Consider the following 20,059-nt stretch of genomic DNA (forward strand, 5'->3'; position numbering starts at 1 on the left):
GGGCTGGGGATTTAGCTCAGCGGCAAAAGCGCCTGCCTGGCAAGCGCAAGGTCGTGAGTTCGGTTCCCGGTACCGGAGAAAAACCAAAAATCCAAAAAAAAAAAAAAAAAAAAAAAAGTGAATGATTGCTTGGAAAGAGAGTCCCAGGGCTCCAGAACCACCTAGGGAATTTGCTCCCTGGGATCCTGTTCACAGTGCTCATCCATCCAGACATTCACAGGCCTTTACAGCTATAATCCAACGGGGCCTGGCTACTGCTCCAGCTGGCAGCAGACCTTGGCATCATACATGTGGTGCTGGTTTTACAGGCATCCAGAATGTAAGCGTTTTGGGATCAGGAAGGCTTCTCCTCAGATTTCTGAAATCCTGGGAGACGGGGCAGTGTGCTGAAACGGTGAGGGCAGAGCATGAAACCGTGAGTGTGAAGCCAACAGTGCAGTGGAGACCCCGGGAAGTTGGAGAAGCTGGGAATGTGGAGCATCTGAGCAAAGCCATGAGGAAGCACAAAGCCGGTGCAAGAGCCCTGTGGCTTCCTCCTCCGTCCCCACCCTTCCTCCAACAAGAGCTCTCACACACGCCGTTCTCATAAATGACTTTACTTCTTCATCATTTTTGTTGACAGTGCACATACGCAAAGGCAAGCATGACTCTCAGAAGGCATCAGAGATATTGTCCTATCAGCCTTATTTTCTTAAACCTCTAAAATATTTTCATTTATAAAAATTAATTTAAATATAAATATTGACACTAAAGATCAAAATCACTTGGTGACAAAATAATTCTTCTGGAATTATAACATATGCTTATGGTTTTTAAATAGTAAATTAAATCTTTGCACTTATTTGGCACAAGGAAACCTTTATAAAAATTCAAATGCCACAGAGCAGGCTTCTTTTTTCTTTTTTGCAAGGCTTACACAGTACACATCTTTTGTCAAGGACACTGAGTATTTTAACACTGTGACACAGCATCAGCTGCTTCTCATGCTTCTTAAAGAAAACGTTCTGTTTGGAAGTCAAATCTTTTTTTGTTGTGTTTTTAAAACAAGTGTTTTGTTTTGCTTTGCTTTGAATCACACCAACAGAACACAAAAGCCGAAGGTTTACTTGCTCAGGAGTCACTTCGGCAGGGGCACACGTACACAGCGGGAGCAAGAAGCATTCTCGGCAGATGGGCAGACCTGGAGAACGTAACTCACACACTGGCAGCAGCTCAGGTCTGGGGGTGCACGGGGGGCAAAACAACAGGGTCTGGAAGCAAAGCCAGGCTTTTGTGCCTTTTTTGTGAGGCAACCCAGCTCGCTGAGCTCACAGGTGTGGCACCAGGAGAAACTGACCGCTCAGGGCTTTGGTTTTCAAATCTGAGAAGTGGGTTTACCTGCTGGGAGGGTTGAGGATCAAAGCGAGAACGCTGCCACCTTCTGGCTGTACCTGATCAGCACGACTCCCTGTTCCTTTGCCCCTTCTCTGCCTTCTTCAGAGTTACAGCCTATCCCGAGCAAGCGTTTAAAAATGTTGCTAACACCCAATTAATGGAGTGAACACACTCCCTCCTCACGCATCTGAGCCGGTGCACAGACCACACCGTCCTTCCGTGGGCCCCGTACGTCCACAGGGTCCTTGTTTCTCCCTACCTGTAGGATTTTGAGGGGTACTATTCCTTTTCTACTTTTGTCTTGAAGGTATTTTGCTACCTTGCCGATTACTAGCTGAGACATAATTTTGGAGGATAAACTGTTCTCACGTTGGTTCTGTGCTGTTTACCCGACCCCCTTTAGGTGTGGTCACAGCTACATGGACTCGCCGTGGTGACTCCCGACGGGGCCCTCAGGAAGGGCTAATGGCGGTGTCCTCGCACCCTGTCCCAAGCCCTGCAAGAGCCTGAACCTCCGCGGGACGTGTTTCGGCCGGGCCTGGGCAGGCGTGGGTGAGTTGGGCCTTCAGTCCCAGCTGAAACTGGGAGCGGTGAAGCGAGCCACGCGGCACTCACAGCCCGAGGGCGACAGCTGAGCGTGGGCTGCTGGTCACCCGGCCCTGGGCTCGGCACAGGGGCCTCCTCACTCTCCCTGGCATCTGTTAGAGCAAGCTGTCTGCGGCCAATCAGTAAGCACTGGGGATGAGTTAAGTGGCAGTGCCTGCTCCCTCCCCTCCAACAACTTTCCAGGGGACAGTCATGGACGCAGAATTCTACCGAACCAAAGGATAAAAGAAAGAAGATTTCAAAGACAACACAGCAGCGAAGCAGACAGTGAAGAGACACCTCTCCGATGGAGCGCATGGTGGAGGCCAGCGCCGGTGCCGGGCTGGATCCAGAGCCTGGGGCTGAGCGGCAGACAGCAGCCTGGGTCCGCAGCGGCCTTCGGCGAGGGGTTGAAGCCCTGCGTTGCCTCACTGTGGCCTCCTGGGCCTCTCCCGGGAGGGCTCGTGGCTGTTGGTCAAGGCACTGTCGTGTAGGCCGGGCAGTGGTCACTGGCAGTGTGCTCCATGGCGTCAGTACATCCCAGCGGACTCTAGGGCCGGCTCCTGCGGGTGACATCGAGCACCGCCCTGAGCTACTGTGCACGTGGGTCCCCTCTGGCACTGTGGTCCCAGGAAAGAGCTCTACTCTGCCTGTGTTTAATGCATCGAGCTTTCCTGTCTGAGTTGGGATAAAGTCAATTTTTTTAAGTGGTCCACTGATGCTTAGAAAGTGGATAATCTGTAAAGCGTAGTCAGACATTTTAACCAACGTTTAATAATTACACCGCTCAGTTCTCTAACTGGCGTTTACTTCTGGTGCACATGGGCCGCCAAAGGCTGAAAGGGGTTGAAAGTCACACAGTAAATGGTGCTGCTCCACCAGGGCCGGGTCAACCAGGTGCCTGGCTCGGAATGAAAAGGCTCCAGGCCTTCCCTGACGCTCCCTGTCCTGAATTCTGCGTTACCTGAAAGAGGTGTTCCCGCTCCTTCTCTTCCCGCTTTTGCGTATTACACACCGCGCGCCTCCCGTCTGAGCCTCCCTGCGGCATCGCCGCCCCCTCTGTGCTGCACCAGCCGGGGCGGACGCCCGCCCCTCCTCCCCGGAGTCTCAGGCGGTGCCCCCCTCGCTCCTGCTGGTTCTGGGTCTTTCGACGTGACCCCCGGTTTGTGTGAATCACCTGCTGCCTCACCCTTTGCCACACTGAGGGGCAGCTGCTGCCCCTTTTCAGGAAGGCAGGTAACTGGCTAACAAGGAATTTAAGAAAGTGAATACGGACCAAAGACAGAACAACAACTCTTACACCTCAGCCAGACCTTACGTCCCCATGTGCGTATTTCTTGGTTCTCGTTTGTCAAACCTGGTTTCCACGAGGAGCTGGAAGTAGTGGCTACACCCACGTTAGAGAGGCCAGCAATACCACACAGGGTCCCCCTTGTCCTGGCTGGCCCTGACCACACCAAACCCCACAGACCTGAGCCCCGTGAGGGAGGGACGCTCCTTGGGGTGCTGCTGGGGGACCGCAGAGGAAAGGCTGCGGCGCCTCCAGAGGCGCCATCAAGAGCGAAGGGCAGAGGGGGCGTTTACCATCAGATCCCGCACGCCGCTCTCTGTGGGCCTGCTGGTCGAGGCGCCTTGGAGGAGGAAGTTGCGGTTGAATGTTTTAGTGGGGGTCACTGAGGATGCTTCAGTTTTTTCAGCTAAAAGGAAACAGGCGGGAGTAAGTGTTACCCAGAATACAGACCAGCTGGTAAGGAAGCGGACGGGTGGGCTGGTACCCACATTCTTGACCTGGACTTATTATTTCACTCCTGTACATGGGCTGACTGTAGATTCTATTTTGTGTTTATTTTTATGATGGAACAAATATATCAGGGCATGGTTGGTAGCTTTCTGGGAAAAGGTAACTCGGAGTCTATGAATTCTTATTTGCAATCCTGAAATATAAAAGGGCCCCAAACTTGTGTATTCTTATAAGTTTGGAGCTAAATCATCTGATTGCAAACTCTGATCCAGGTGATCCACGGCCTCTGAAGTCCCTGCCCATCTCGGCAGAGTGGACGCTCTCAGACCGCTGCACAAGGGTGCTTGTGCTTGGTGACCAGAGAGGCCCAGACACCCCTCAGGGGCTTAGGGGGCACACAGTCCATTCCCCTGCACTGTGCCTGGCAGTGGCGGACCCCACACGGATCCAAGGCTTCCAGGGAAGGACTGCGTGTGTAGGGTTTTGTAGAACAGAAGCATTCAATAAATGCTGACCGAGTGCCAGATGGCGAAACCGAGGCTCGAACCGCACCTCCCGACTCGCTCCTGCGCTGACCCAGGAAGCTAAATCTCAAGTGTGGCGTCAGCATCACTGGCTCCTGAATCTAAGGACGCTGTTGACAGTGTCCTCTGGATGAGGAGACCCTGCCTGGTGTCCTGTCCTCCCGTCCCTGGCAGCTGCCAATCCAACAGGCAGCGATCTCAGCCCGAGCCGGGTGGGACTTAAGGTCAAACACCCGGCCCCCAGCCGATGGCGGAAACCCTGAGATGCAGTCAACACTGCCTCCCAGAGGTCCCCAGGAGGGTTTGCTTCCCAGAGAAGAGCCCGAGGGAAAGGACTCTGCACCGGCTTAGCAATGTCTCTCCTCCGCTGCCTCATTTCTCTCCTCCCCTTCCATGCTTCCTGGAGTCGCCTCCCAAGCGAGCTGTGGGCACTCCCGTCCTTGTCCCAGGGCCTCCTGCTGGGGTCCCCAGTCAGGACGGGCAAGGACAGCTCTGGGTGCACACTTCCCTCCAACTATCGGGTCTCCAGCCTCGGATCTCTGTTACTGCACCTCGGTGGTTTGGGTCCAGCTCTGGTTGCCTGCGGTGGTGCTGGCCACTCACCTCTCACGGGTGGGGCAGGCAGCCTCCTCCTCTGCTGCCTGGAGGTGTCTATGGTTTGCACCTGCAAACAACACAGCAGTCAGCGAGCTCTGTCAGCCGAGATACTTTACCCTGTGACTCTCCGGGCCCAAGTTTCCTCAGGGCAGCGAGGGAGCACTCACCTGGCTCCTGCGCCTCTGCTCCCGCTTCCTTGTGAGACGCACACAGGGCGCTATGTTTAAGCCTGCGATGGTCAGGGCTGAAATCCGGCTCTCGATATCCGAAATCTAAAGGCAACAGAAAGACAGGGTCAGCAGGGAGGAAGTGCAGGAGCGGGATCTTGGCTAAAAGTGTTACGGATTCATAAAGAGCAAATCTGCCCGTGTGCTCCTTCCCACGCTCTGTCCAGAGCAGGACGAAAAGGTGACACTTCCCTTTGAAAACCTGATTCTCCTTTGGTGGCTCCAGTGCAGGCCAACAACTTTGTCGCAACAGAGCTGGGTAGGTGGAAACCAGGGGCCACGTGATTAATGGAGTGGAGGAGTGACGAGGGGGTGTTCCCGCTGAGGTCTGAGGTCTCCCCAATGTGCTGGAGGCCAGGGAACCGGTCAGGGCATGGGCACCACCCCGGCAGGGAGTGTCGCGGCTCTCGCTGTGCCCAGTTCGTTCCTGTGATGGGAGCTGTAGGAACGGCAGCCCCGGGCTCCTGTCTCACCACAAGTTTCTGTACCCGACCTCCTGGACGAAGCCGGGGTCAGGCTGGGCTCTACAGGGGCTTCCTAAGCCCACAGTCCTGGTCATGCTCGTGTCCCTGGTCATGCCGCAGAGGACATGCCCATGTCTCGGGAGCAGGGCATTTGTGGGAGGAACCGATTGCAGGCCAGGGAGCCAGCGAGAACTGGAGGCGGCCCGTCCTTTTCTTAACCACCCCCGGACCATCGGCTCAGGGGTCACGGGAACGGCCAATCCTTTCTGAGGGCAGCTGCTCTTGCGACCTAGGAACCCCACAAAGCCCCACCTCCCCGGGTTCCACACCGCCACACAGGGCCACACGCTGGCCCTGGACCTCCGGGGGATGCAGTGGAGCAGTGTCCAGGGGCACTGCCTGGGCCTTTGTGTGTGAGCTCCGCCTTTCAGCGCCATCTGCCGTGGCACGCCCTCCAGGGCCCAGGCAGAGCGGGCTGCCCGGGCCTGGGCTTTAGTCCCGAGTCCTTGAGCAGCTGCTCTTATCCAGGCTCAACCCTGCTGCTTTACTGTAGGAACCGAAAACAGTGACAGCGTTCCATGCGCTGCCCCGGAGTGGGGCCTGAAGGGCACACGTGCTTTATGCACCCTGCCTTCTTCTCCCCGACTCTGCCCACGCCTGCTGCCACGGGGTACGGAGCCAGGCTCGGGCGCCCCATTTGAGTTCATCTCTTCACTCAGTGGCCTTGGAAGTCTCCCTCCTTCCTCTGGGCATCCGCGTTCTCGTATGAGAGCAGGGAGGGCAGCGAGCCCACACTCTCCCACAGTCTGGTGTGGATGGCACACAGGCAGCCTGGGCCGACCTGGCGGTGAGCGACAGCAGTCTTGGTCTTGGGAGGGAGGTACACCCTGTGCCGGGTGCACACTCCGTGCTTTGAATGTGCGAGCCCGTCGGCCACGGCATGACCCCACGAGCAGTCTCACGAAGACGCTGTGGCTCAGAGTGGGGGCCATGCCCGACACCTCATAGCTGGTGCCAGGCTCTTTGTTGCACTGCTGTGTTCTCAGGGACTTGCCACCACCTGGTACCATGCAGGGTGGGGTGTGAGAGGCAGGACAGGGAGCAGAGTGACAGGGGAGGTGGATGCAGCTCCTGCTGAGGCGGAACAGCCTGAGGGTCCTGGAACCCACACAGGCCACCCGGCAGCCAGGCCACTGCTGCCTCCTGCTGGCACACTGCCCCAGCAACACCGGCCCTCTGCTGCCTGCTGAGCGCTTCTCCGCGCAGAGTCTGCAGGGATGGGGCTGTCAGAGGTGCATGAAGGGTTAGACCCAGAAGTCCCCAGAGCCTCTCGTGCTCCGAGGAGGGCCTTGTCCAAGGAGCCTGGGTCGCGCTGACTTGCAGTCAGGAGGTGGAGTCTGGCAGAGGCAGCCCCTGGGCCGTGGCCGGAGGGTCCCTCCCTTCCCTCTCTGCCATGGTGTGCGCAGCGCTCCTCCGCCAGACCCTTCTGCCATGGCTTCCTGCCTGTGGTCGGCCAAATGGGAGCCAAAATGCACTTCTCCCTCTCTCAGTTGTGGGTCGGGTGTGCGCTCCCGGCCACAGGAAGTGACTAAGGCAAGGTGCACAGAGACGGCTTGAAGGCCGGCATGGGTGGGAGCTGCTTCAGTGCTGAGAGGGGCCTCAGTCAGCAGAGGAGGAGGGGGAGGAGGCAGCAGTGAGAGACAGCGCGGCCGCCCCGGAGCCGCCGGGCGAGGCTGGGGCCCCGTGCTGCTCTGCTCTGACCCGACACCTCGCGCGCGGTGCGTTCTTCTGGTTTACACACAGGGCCTCCAGGAGCCTCTGAGGAAAGCTGCAGGCCGGCTGCCTTCAGCTGCTTGCGACTGCTGTGGACTCACTGCCGTCCCGCCGGGAACAGCTCCGATGCCGGGCCTTGCTCAGGAGAAGGGCGGGAGGGAGAGCGACGGCTGACCTCCCCTCCCCTCCTGTCGGCGGGTGTCAGGTTCTGAGCGAGATGCATCGACTTTTCAAGTTTTAGTCCACAGAGGAAGGACCAAGAGAAGAAAGGACTACTGAGGGCCAGGTCTGCCTACATTCACTGTATCTATATCTATCTGTATCTGTCTGTCTCTCTATCTTCTATCGTCTATCTACTATCATCTCTCTATCTATTGATCTATCTATCTATCTATTCCCTACCTGCCCAAGAGTAACTGCCCCGTGACCTCCCTAAGACGCGTGCCTGAGCTTATGCTGATGGGGACGACTGAGTCACCTCTTGGGTTTCCTGGGCATCAGAGCAAACAGCTCGGCACCAGGCTCTGCTCCAAAGCTAAGGAGCAGGGGCTCACATGAGCAACTTCTCCTGATGCAGAGAGCCAGGCAGACTCCTCACAGGCATGTGGGGAGAGCACCCGACACGTGCAGCGGCCAGCATGCCCTGTGCCGTCATCTCGGCCTGTGGCAGGGCTGTGCCCTGCTGTGCTGAGGCAGATTCTGAGCCCAGCATCTGCGGCTCCTGGCGATGCGCTGTGTCCACGTCCTCCCCGGGGCCCTGCACCCTGCAGGGCTCTCTGCCTGAGCAGGGCCGGGGAGCGGAGCCCCTGTTCTGCCAGCACCTGTGGGTGGAGGGGTCCACACTCCCGGCTGCCCGCCTGGCCAGCCTCAGCGCTGCAGGCTGGCACCTCCTGTGCACACCGCACACTCCTGGGCACAGGTGTCCAAATCTCGTGCCACTACTTCCTGGCATTTGACCTTGTGCCAGTGGCTCAACCTTTTGCCACCTCCGTTCCCTCAGATAAAAAAATGGGGATTAGAAAAGTTGCCGCTTCCTGGGGATGCTGAAAAGACATCAGCATTACGAGGCAAACCCTTAGGGACAGCTCCCGGCAGGAAGTAAATTTCGAGGAGCACTGGCATTACCCACACTACTGGGACGCTTGGAAATTAATAATAAAGTACTAGATACATTCAAACACAGAGAAAATGGACATTTGAGACCCCACAGTTTTGTGCTACAAACTATGGCTCCAATAATTTAAGCCTAGAAAAATTTGGAAGCAGAAATAACTAATTATCTAATAAAACCCCCTACACACTCACAAATAATACAATATCCTGCCGTGCCATCCAGGGATGATTTGCTATACAATGCACCAGAACATAAATGACTGGATTCCACTCTACATAACTTTCACAATAAATTTACTAAATCTCAGGCAACATTCACAGAAAATGATGTTTTGAGTAAAGTTGCTTTTTAGCTATTCTAGCTGATAATGAATAGTCAACAAGGCCATCTGTGATGAGCCCAGCCCTAGGGCATTAACCATGCCAGCTGTGGCTGTGATTTTTGGCTATTTAAAACCATAATCATAATCATAATTGTGTAGGTCATCCCTGTCTCTATGCAGAAATGGCCCCAAAGATGTAGTTTTAAAATGCAAGGTATACGAAATAGAAGTGTGACTGAAAAATATGGTGAATGTGTAAAAAATTTTACAGTAAAAGACACATTGTCATCAATCCCCCTCGGAATCCTCCTTCCTGCTTTGAACACTCTTTGTTTGAGACAAGGTCTTGCTGTGCAGTTCAGGCTGGCCTTGAACTCATTATGAAACCCAGGCTAGCTCTGCACTCGAAGAAATCCTCCTGCCTCAGCCTCCTGAGTGCTGGGATTACAGGTGTGGCTACCATGCAGGAGCTTCAAACACTCTTATCCCATCGTTCTCACCACTTCTGCAGCAGCTCTGGAGTCCTCTTTCCTGAGGGTCTGCAGGTGGGCTGTCCTGGGCACCAGGATGTCCTGAATAGATTAAAAGCCTTTTGCTTTCACCGTCATTTTGACCTTGGGGAGGAGCCAGAAGTTTATGTGCTGGATCGGGTGATCGAGGTGGATGAGGATATCGTCTTGCTTTCACGGGTGCCTCCCTGTTGGGTGGCGCTCAGCAGCAGCAGTCACTATTTCAGGTCACCGGGTAAAGACACGAGTGTCCCTAGCGCGTGTCAGGTAGGTGAGCGGCGCTGGAGTCTGCGCTGAGTGAGACGGCCACAGTCCCCTCCTCACGGAGTTTCTCGGCCACGGTGGGCAAACCGGCACGGAGTTATCGACAGTGCGGCCGGGGCCAGAGGACAGTCTGGAGGCTGACAGCAAGGCGGCCTCGGTGTGGGGCAGGTCTTTGGTCGGGGAGGAAACTACCTAAGGTTTTAGAGAAGCCCGGTGCGCTGTGGAAGCTGTCGTTCAAAAGAGACGGCCGTGCTCCCAGGGGGCGCACACCGGAGGGCACGACCGGCGGCGGCGTGCAGCCGCCCTTACCTGCAGCTCCGCGTGGTGCACCTGCGCAGCGGCTGTGGCCACCTGGTCCTCCAGCTGCGCCAGCTCGGCGTCCTGGGTGCCGCTGTGGATGCTGCGGGCGGCGTCCTCCAGCTCGGTGAGCTGGCCCTCCAGCCCGTACACCGTTCCGGCCGCCAGGTACACCTGGGGAGAGAGGCGGCCGCTCAGCTGCGCACACCTCCAGCCTGGTGCGCAGGGCCCGGGAAGCAGGCAGCCAGGGAGGAGGGGTCACGGGAGCCGGCCGCACTCACTTCCCCACCTTCCTTCAAGGAGAAGCAGTGTGTGAGCTGCCCGTGGCAAAACCCAGGGCACACACACGAGCTCGGACAGGTGCGGACCTGCCCAGGGACTGACAGCAAGGAGCACGGAGAAACCAGCAGGCGAGCTCATGGCGGGGCTTTCCCAGTAAAAGCTCTGGTCGGCATTTAGTCGTTGGGAAAAATTCAGAAATCGCGAAAGGGGTGAGTTAGCTAAAAAATTATTACAATTTTGAGCAAATCATCTCTAATTAATGACTTTTCGCCTGTTTAAAAAGAGGTAAAGGAATTCAAAAGAGCTTGAAATTTAGAGAAGGAAAACACTTCCTTAGGAAAAGCATGATGTCAGGAGAAAGATGGGAAATCTGTGTCAGTCAGGGTAATTTTTTGAGAGCTACTGACAATCAGAGTAAATCGGAGTAATTTGAAATAGAAGACCTTTATTGTGGTACTGAGGACCCAACCCAGGGCCTTTGCACTGTACTACATCCCCAACCCTTTTCTTATTTTGTACTTTGAGACAAGGTCACTAAGTTGCCCTGGCTGGGCTTGAACTTGCGATCCTCCTGCCTCAGGCTCCCAAAGTGCTGGGATGACAGGTGTGAGCCACCACGCCCAGCTGGGATACATTTTGACAGCAGGGTAGGAGTGAGTTTGCAAGTTTCCTCAGCCTCCTCAGTAACGTGACGGAACAGCCCACGCAAGGAACACGGTGCGTCCACAGAGGGCAGCTGCTGCCAGACGGGTCTCAGTGTGCACGGGCACACATGGCCCGGCCCCCGGCAGTGGCTGTAACTGGAGTTAAACCCAGGAGAGCTGGGCCGGGCCAGGGGCCCGTGCACACCAGCCACACGCATCTTTGCGCGGGTGAGGCCGAATGTGTGTGGGGGGGAGGAAGAGGGGGACCCGCGCTGGCGGTCCTGTGGCCCCTCCCACCACCTGCTCCCCTGGGTGACTCGGCCACGCGGGGCCTGCGCCCCTGTCTGCAGCAGCTCGGCTCTGTGTTGCGCCCTCCACCCGAGCTGAGCGGCGGAGAAACTGCCAGGTTCTTCACTGTCTGCCAGGTTCGTCCGCGAGCAGGGGCGTTCAGCGTCTCGCTTCCCTGCACATGCCGTCAGTGGTGAGCGCGACGCGGCAGTTTCCCTAGACGCGGGATGCGTAAGTTCTTGAGGAAAGGCAGCACGGTACTCAAGTTCTTTTAAATGTATTAGCATTTTTGAAGAAAAAACTTGAGGAGACAGAAATAAGAGCATTTTAGAGTTTATCATACTTTTTTAAATGCCTTTTCCTCTCCACATTTAAAAGAGATAAATGTAGTTTAAATGTATGCTTCAAAATATAAGTTTGGTTGCTTCGACAATGAAACAAAATTTGACTTGAATCATCTGGGGGTGGGGAGCAGAAGCATGGCTTGATCTTGGATCCTCATTTCACAAAAACAGAGCCTGGTGCCAGCCCTCGAGACCATCCACCGGCTGCCGCCTGCATTTCCAACACGGTTTTCTGCCGAGCTCCCTGAATGCCGGGAAAGGCCAGGGTCTCGTCTTTTCCTCTGTCCCCTCGAAGCCCGCCCTCCTGCAGAGGTCAGAGGTCTGGAGCTCACAGGCTGGCACCGGGCAGGTGGAGGCTGAGGAGGAGGGGACGGCAGCTTTCTGAGCCCAGGTTTCTGTGACTCGATGTGTGGGCACTCCGCACGGGCAGCAGTGCGGTCCCTGTGCCCAAGCTGGGAAGGTTCTCCGTCCTGGGAAGGTCCTGCGACTTCCCTGTCTGCGCTGGGAGGAGAGGACCCTGAGCGTGAGCTGGGAGTGATACCGGGTCCCCTCCCGGGGACGCTGGCTTCTTGGTGCCAGCTGGAGGTCATGGTGTCTCAGTGCTCACACTTTAGCACAGAGCTACAACCAGAGCTGCTGCGGTGGACGGGGCGTTCGACACTGGCTCTGCGCTGGCTGGAAGCTAGTGGGTGCCGCAGGGTGGACACATGCTCTGGCTCCACAGCCACCCTGAGAGGCGTCCATGCCGCTGTGTGCCTAGCACAGGTCCTCTCTGGGGCAGAACCGCGGTCACCCTGCCTGTGAAGCCCGTGGCTCCTTCAGGCCCTGTGACCACAGACGGCTGAGGAGCTCGTGGGGGGACAGGCGGTGCGAGGAGGGCTCCGTGTCAGTCTCCCTTGGGAAGAGCAAGACCGGCCTTTGGTGCTGCAGGAGCCGTGGACCTTGGCCTTCCTCGGAGGAGCTGGGAGTTTCGAGCCCCTCTGACCTAGAAGCGTCCTGCGGCGTGGCCTCTGGGAGATGCGCTTTGTGGACAAGTGAGGCCGTGGCCGACAGCCCCCCACCCAGTCTGCGAATGGTCCGCTGCACTCTGTCCTCAGCCCTGTCCGCCTTTGCTCCCTGTGGGACGGGCCTAGGGCGGCTCCTTCAGCTGGTCAGGATACCAGCAGGAGGTTAAGGTGGGGAGTGAGCCGGGCTGGTGGCACATGTCTGTCACTTCAGCACTCTGGGAGGCTGGGGCAGGAGGACTGCAAGTTCAAGCCCAGCCTGAGCAACTTAGAGAGACCCTGTCTCAAAATAAAAAGGGCTGGGGATGCAGGTCAGTGCAAGAGTCCTGGGTCCAGTACCCCGTATGGTTTAAACAAAGGCAGGGGTAGAAAGCCATTAGGAGCGTTCCTTTCGCTCCTCTCCTTGCCAGGTTGTGGCCCCCACAGGGTCTCTTCAGGGCGCCAGTGTTCTGTGGCTCAGGTCCACAGGTGAGGACACAGTTCTCCAGGGCAGCTGTCCCGATGGGGCCCTCCCTTCACCTGCCACCCAGGGTGACCGGCGGGCCGCGACATCCGCGCCTCCCCAGCCTAACTCCGGCAGGGCTTTTGCCTTAGGAGAGCTCTGCGTGGGGACTGAGCCCCCTGCGCCAGGCACCGATCTTTCCTGTGCCTGGCAAGGACAAGGGCGGCGCAGGCGGCGGGGAGGTGGCGGGCCTGTATCTGAGGGCGCACAGCTGGCTGTGGAAATGGGTTGGGCCTGTGGGGGGCTGTTCTGCGTTTAATCTCCTGCGGCCCTGAAAGCCTAGGTGTGATTTTCGAGGTGAGCATTCTCGTCACACCGAGTCCGGGCCCGCGGGAGCCCTGTCCAGAGGCAGAGTCACGCGCGGTTCCTCTTTCCCACCACAGCGGCGCTGCCTACAGCCCAACCCACTGAGCGGCTTTGCACAGAACCAGCTGCACCAGAGCCGCTTTCAGAGCCAGCCCCGCCCCGCCCCTGCTCAGGACAGCAGCACGCACCGTGCCCAGGGCCCTGTGACTGGAGTCAAGGAAGGAAGTTCCCTCGGTCCCAGCTAGACACCCACAGCACCCCAGCGCACGGAGAAGCTGCTCTGAGGTGCAGCTTGAGCCGGCTGTCACTTGGGACAGGCAGGGCGGGGGCGCGGGACGGGCGCAGCCTCTGCGGGCCCCACTGGCGCCCAGGTCCTGGCTCCTGGGGGCTGCCGTGAGAGAGTAAACGAGCTCGGCCCCAAATCCTAACATACAGCAGAAGGGCGGCAGGGTGACAGCCCGGCCCTGGCGTTTAACCCCTGTGCCCCACGGCGGTGGGGACAAAGGCACCATCTGCTCTCAGCGTGAGAAGCCACCGCAGCCTCTAAGTCAGGACATCACAGCCATAGCTTCTGCGCTGTCATACTCTGTTGAGAGGAAACGCACTCCCCGAAACCTTTAAGTCTGAGTCCAGAGCAGAAAGACCACGGTCACACTTAACCTTCTCTGAAAAAGGACTCCGTCCACTGATGTCATGGTCCACCAGCACATTCGTGGGGGCCTCCTGCCTGTCCGGGTTGGGTGGGGCTCAGGGCTGGGATCCGCTCAGGGGAAAGCAGCCTGTTTTATGGGAACCTCTACATTTGGGGTCCATCCTGGGCAACTGCCTCTTCCCTGTCCCCCAGTAGTGGATGCTTGGAAGCTGCCACGATTTGGACTGCAGGCTTCCCCGAGGCCAGCTGCTGGCTCTGGGAAGTGACTGGGTCACAAGGGTGCTAACCCATGAGGAGAGTCACCCGTGAAGTGGGGCCCATGGGGTGTGGCCCTGGGACGACGTGTGGTCCCTGTCCCTCCTCTCTCTGCCTCCTGTGCACCCTGAGGCGGTGCGCCGCCGTGAGATCAGCCCGTGAGCTGAGCCCTCTGACACCGCGAGCCTCCTCCGGGCAAGGGGCCTTTCCGTACTCGGCCCGGTCACCTCCGTCTTGGCGTTGCTGTTCCTTGTCTTCCTGAGGCTGAGTGTGCCTCTGTGGTGAGCTTGGGCTGGCATGTGCAGACCCTGGGTTCTACCCCAGCACCAAGAAAAAAAGGTTTTTTCCCATGAATGGAGGAAGAAACTTCTGAGGCCTTTAACAGAAATAACTACTCTCAAATTCTGTCTAGGAGCATAAACTTCACCAAAGTGACTGAAGAGAGGAAAAGTGAGCACGTTAATTAGAATTTGCTTCCAGGTGTGCAGACTCTCCGTAGCAGCCAACTGGCCCGGCCCCTGCTCCTCTGGAGCAGGTTCGGGCCGCTTCCTCCTCTCGTCCATCCTCCCCTGGACAGCCCTGCAGGCCCTGCAACCTGGCAAGGCCTCCTCGGGCAGGAGAGGAGCTGGCACCACAGGGGCCCAGGGCAAAAGCAGAGTCTGGAGGGGGCAACCGAGGCAGGGAGACTCTGGACCACCCTGCCTGCACTTAGTTTTGTTTTGAGAGAGGGTCTCACTATGTAGTTCAGGCAAGCCTTGAACTCACTATGTATCCCAAACTGGCCTTGAACGCACAGTGATCCTCCTGCCTCAGCCTCCTGAGTGCTGTGATTACAAGCATGTGCCACCACACCTGGACTGCACTTAGTGAGACACATGAATTCTGGCAAAGCGCAGGCGCCAGCTGGACCTTCCTTCCCTTTGCTTTCAAACATCTCAAAAGCTGCAAACGCCTTGTCCCAGGGGAAAGAGGAACGAAGGGTGCTGATGGTCAGGGTTAGAGCCACTTTTGGCAGCCCCGTCTCTGGCATCTCTCGAGGGCGCTGTTTCAGAAAGTGTTGATCGTGTGACACACAGTTATCCAACATGTGCAGGGTATTTATTTTGTGCAAGCATTACACAAAAGGTATTTCCAAAGAAGAAATGAAATCTTTGGCCCTTTGTTGAAGATCAAGTGGCTGAATGTGTCTGGGGCCATTTCTGCATCTTCCATTCTGTTCCATTGATCCACATGTCTGTTTTTGTGCCAGTACCGTGCTGTTTTTATCACCGTAGCTTTGCTGTATAGCTTAAAATCAGGTATTGTGATGCCTCCTGCCTTGCTCTTATTTTCTAAGATTGTTTTTGCTATTCTGGGCCTCTTCTGGTTCTATACAAATTTTAGGATTGTTTTCTCTTGTTCTGTAAAGAATGCTATTGGTATTTTGATTGTGATTGCATTAAATATGTGGATCAGTTTTGGGAATATGGTCATTCTGACAATATTGGCTCTGCCTATCCAAGATCTCTTTTTATTTTCTATGTCTTCTGCAGTCTCCTTTTTCAGAGTACTGAAATTTTCACTATAAAGATAGGTGAGATAGCCTGCTCAAAAATAGTGCTATTTTTGTAACCTACTTGTTATCTATTTGTAAAGAATGAATCTATTTGTAAAGAATGAATCTGGACCCATTCTCTCACCATGCACTAAACTAAAATAAAAATGGATCAAAGATCTAAACATTAAAACAGAAATACTGAACATACTAGAAGGCTAAAAGGTAAAACACTTGAAGTCACAGGTGTAGGCAAGGACTTTCTGAACAGAGCCCCAACTGCACAAGAATTAACAGCAAGAATCAGCACACTGGCTCATAGCAAATGAAAAAGCTTCTGCAAAGCACTGGAAACAATCAGTAGAGTGAAGAGACACTCTACAGAATGGGAAAAAATTTTTGCTAGCTGCTCCTCAGACAGAAGACTAATATCTAAAGTATACAAAAAATTAGATCACCCAAAAAAATTAGATCAAAAAAATTAGATCACCCAAAACAAATGACCCAATAAAGAAATGGGCAACTAAAATGAGCAGACACTTCACAGAGGAAGAAGCACAAATGTCCAACAAACATATGAAAAAAACGTTCAATGTGTCTGTCTGGCTATCAGAGAAATGCAATTAAAACAGCACCAAGATTCCACCCTACACCAGTAGGAAAGGGGATCCATCAAGAAGTCAAAGAATAACCTCTGATGGCGTGGTTGCAGTGGAAAGGGAACTCGCCTACAGTGTTGGTGGGAATGTGAACCAGTGCAACTACTATGGAAACCAGTTTGGAGGTTTAGCAGAGAGCTAAAGTCAGAAATTCTACTTGACACAGCCCTTCCCCTTCTGGTATCTCCCCAGAGAGCTAAAGACATCACACTACAGTGACACACACACCAATGTTTACGGCAGCACAGTTCATGAAAGCCCAGTCCCAGAAGGAGCCCGCACGCCCAGCGACAGACGCGTGGATTAAGAAAACGTGGTCTCTGTACATAATGCAGTCCCACTCAGGTGCAAAGAAGGGTACATTCAAGGCCTCTGAAGGAAAACGGGTGCACCTGGAAAATATGACGTGGAGTGCAACAGGTCAACGGGTCAGACACACAAGCTTAATGACCATATGGCATTTCTCATCTGACTAAAGCAAAGTACCGACAAAGAGCAAAATAAGCATGGACAGAAGGAAACAAGGAACTAGAGCTCCTGCAGACAGGAAGGGTCCAAGAGGAGGAAAGTAGGCAGAACGAGGATGCGCCGTGCACAGGGATCTGCTGGCCTCAGTGACCGCGAACACTGCGTCACCAACACGAGCTAAGGCTAAAACAACAAGAGCGAGATGGGGTTCAGAGGTGGCGGGAGGGAGGGTATGAAGGGAAGGGGCTTAAGAGGAGAGCCAGGCTGGGTTATGCCCGTGCACCTGCTCCCCAAGAAGAACGCAAGCCCCATGGACTGCAAACACATCCTAATAATGTCTTAACATAACTTCCCGGCTGTGTAATGGTACGTGTTTTCCTCTTGCTGGGCCGGGGTGCGGGAGCAGGGGCTAGCGCTGCGGTGTGCGAGAGGCAGCAGCGTCTGGGTCCACCTGTGGTCTTAGGATGGGGGCAGAGCAGCAGGATGACCACTGCGGAGCTTGGCAAGGAGGGCGGTAGCTCTCTGGTGGAGGTGGGTGTGGGGGCTGGGTAGTTCGTTGGTGTCTTGGGGACACGGCAGGCGCAGGGCGGTGCTGAGGTCCTGTGGACTCCTGGTCCCTTCCCCGAAGGAGGCGGGCCGCCTCCTCACAGGTCCTTCGCCCCCACAAACACCCTTGCTAACTGCCAGCCAACACTGAGCCTTTCCCCAGCCCATCTGCACGCTTCTTTATAAACCCGCTCTGTCCAGAGAGCTCTGCTCGGCTGGCTCAGCCAGAGTCCCTGTCCTCGCGTGACGTCCTCCGGATCTGCTGGGCTCCGCCTGCCCTGCTCCCGAGCTGTGCGCAGAGCCAGCTCCTCAGCACCCGCCCTGCTGGGTTTGTGTGGCCAGACCCCTCCGACGGTTTCCCCACCCTGGTGTTTACTCCTTGCAGTAGGGGCTGGGGATTTAGTTCAGCGGCACAGTGCCTGCCTGGCAAGTGCAAGGTCGTGAGTTTGGTTCCCAGTACCAGAAAAACAAAACAAAAGCAGAAACTCCTTGCAGTGTTTCCCACCCGCCAAGCCTCACCATCCCTGCGCTCTCAGCCCATGCAGGGTCCTTGTGCTGGCCCCGTGCCCAACACAATGGGCCCGAGCAAAGTCGCCCTGGCTGCATGGTGCAACTGCTGGTGTCACTGTACTACCGCACACCGCTGTGCCGGGCTGCAGCTACACTTGTTTCCTACAGGGAGCGTCCTGTGGGGGACACTCGGCGGCACAGTCATTGAAGTCCCTGCTGGCCGAGGAGGGCCAGTTCCTGGCCTGGGTCAGGACAGACTCCCAGCCTAGCCCTAACCCTGCCTGGCTCCTCCCTCCGCCTTCCCTCCCCACTCCCTCCTACGAACGGCCCACGTCTCAGCTGCTGGTCTCAGACCCTGGTCCCAGGCTGTTCCGGGGCTCTGAATACACACTGGCTACAGTGGCCATGGAGGCACATCCTCCCACTTCGTGGCCATCCACAGCATCCCCCTTGCTGGCCACATCCGCCCCTTACGTTCTCCTCCAGGGAGGTCAGCTGCTCCTCCAGCCTTGCCCGGTCAGTCCCGAGAGGAAACGTCTGCTCCTCTCTGTCAGCAGGGACTGGCGGGAGCTCCCAGGGCCCCGTGGACTCTGCGATCAGCTCCTCCGTGGCAGTGATGACTTTCAGGACTTCTGTGGAGATGTTGCAGAGAGAAACAGCAGAAAACTTCTGTTTGGTCCAACAACAGAAGGGGACAGAAGACAAGAACAGCACATTAACAACGACACAGAAACCCGGTCACCACGGCGCTCACGGGGAGCCTGACTGTCACAGCACAGACACCAGGCGCGGAGGGGACGCAAGCGCGGAAAGTGAGAGCCGGTCCCTCCTGGCCTGAGGGGCAGGACGCTCAGGCAGGAGCTGTCCTTCCCTGTCCCCACCCTGGGGCTGGGTGTGCTCTACCCCCCTGCGCAGTCAGCCACGGCCACGGTGGTCCCCACGGCCGCTTCCTCTGGCACTGGGAGCCTGGTCCAGGAGCCCCCTCTGTCACCACACTCAGTGCCGAGGACTGAGCTGGGGAGGGTGCTGGCCATGTGTCCTCAGTGTCTCTAGTGGACACTGTGCTTGTCCTTGCCTGTCCTCGCCGTTCACCCCTCCCGGCCTCCCTGAGGCTCAGTGGTCTCTGCAGAAGCTTTGCCTTCCAGCCAGGGGAAACAGACGCGGCTGACTCCTACCCCAATGTACCAGGAACAGGGAGGGATGCGCAGCACCACCCGCCTAGAAGGCCTCCTCAGGAAGACCCCTCTCCAAGAGCCCGGGCTCCTGGCCGAGTGAGCTCCTGACCCCAGGGTGCCGTGGCCTCTGCATTCCTGGCCCAGGGCTATGACCATCTGAGGTCTCCGGGGTGGAGGCGCAGCGGGCACAGGACCACCGCCGCCCGAGTTCCTGCGGACACCGAGCGCCAGGCCCGGGGCCGGGCTCAGGGTCGCTGGCCCGCACAGCTCCTGTCCCCTACAGCTGTACTTCTCCCACCGTGGGGCTCGTGAGCCAGAAGCCGGACATTGCCCTCAGGCCTTCTGTTTACCAGGAAAGTGATCCTGGGGAGTCCAGGGTTTGAGCTGCTGGGAGACAGGCCCTGTGCAGGGCCACCTGACTCACGTGTCCTCAGAACCCAAAGCATTAACTGTGGCTACAGCTGGAATTTTGCAAAACGCGTTCCTCCAAGTGGCTTCTGTGTGGCTTTTGTCTCAAGGAGAATTAGGGAGTCTGAAAGGCTCTGGCCCGGCTTGCATATGTGGGCACCTGGGCCTCCCTGCTGGGTGGGTGGCCTGTCCTGGCTGAGGGCACCAGTGCCCGAGGGCTCCTCCAGCCTGTCGGGCCCTGGTTGATTAAATCTGCTTTATTTGCTTTTTATTTATTTCTATTATTATTATTATTTTAAAGAGAAAAGAACAAAAACAAGGTGACAAAGACAAAACAAAACAACTATGAAAACAATACAGAATTTCAAAACAAGATGATAAAAATCAACAATGGTTGTTGTACTACTTATTGTTATCTTCAAAGTAGTTGCTCAGATTAGTGGATATAGATATGCAAGACTGATCAATTAGACACTAACTTTTCCTTCCAGTAAACCAATAGAAATGAGGAATACAGGGGCTGGGGATTTAGCTCAGTGGCACAGCACCTGCCTGACAAGCCCAAAGTCGTGAGTTCGATTCCCAGTACTGGAGAAAAACAAAAACAAAAACGAAATGAGGAATCCAATTATTTTAGCTATCTTGTGTGTGCGTATAACATCCCTCTTCTTTCAGAAAAGTAGGAAGATGG

At 56.0% G+C, this 20,059-nt stretch overlaps 1 protein-coding gene across 1 annotated transcript in view; it reads right to left on the reverse strand.

Moving 5' to 3' along the window:
- Positions 1-580: 580 nt before the first annotated feature.
- Myrip (myosin VIIA and Rab interacting protein) overlaps positions 581-20,059 on the reverse strand; it is a 155,168-nt gene continuing 135,689 nt past the window's right edge. Inside the window, exons 12-17 of the mRNA XM_005383581.2 lie at positions 18,260-18,454; positions 9,804-9,965; positions 4,989-5,093; positions 4,828-4,888; positions 3,544-3,656; positions 581-2,522 (exon numbers count right to left, since the gene is read on the reverse strand). Of these exons, the coding sequence (XP_005383638.1) occupies positions 2,490-2,522; positions 3,544-3,656; positions 4,828-4,888; positions 4,989-5,093; positions 9,804-9,965; positions 18,260-18,454 (669 nt within the window). The 3' untranslated portion in view covers positions 581-2,489. The remainder of the gene's footprint in view (positions 2,523-3,543; positions 3,657-4,827; positions 4,889-4,988; positions 5,094-9,803; positions 9,966-18,259; positions 18,455-20,059) is intronic.

The sequence above is a fragment of the Chinchilla lanigera genome, unplaced genomic scaffold, assembly GCF_000276665.1.
Source record: "Chinchilla lanigera isolate Chin_1 unplaced genomic scaffold, ChiLan1.0 scaffold00019, whole genome shotgun sequence".
Taxonomy (NCBI): domain Eukaryota; kingdom Metazoa; phylum Chordata; class Mammalia; order Rodentia; family Chinchillidae; genus Chinchilla; species Chinchilla lanigera.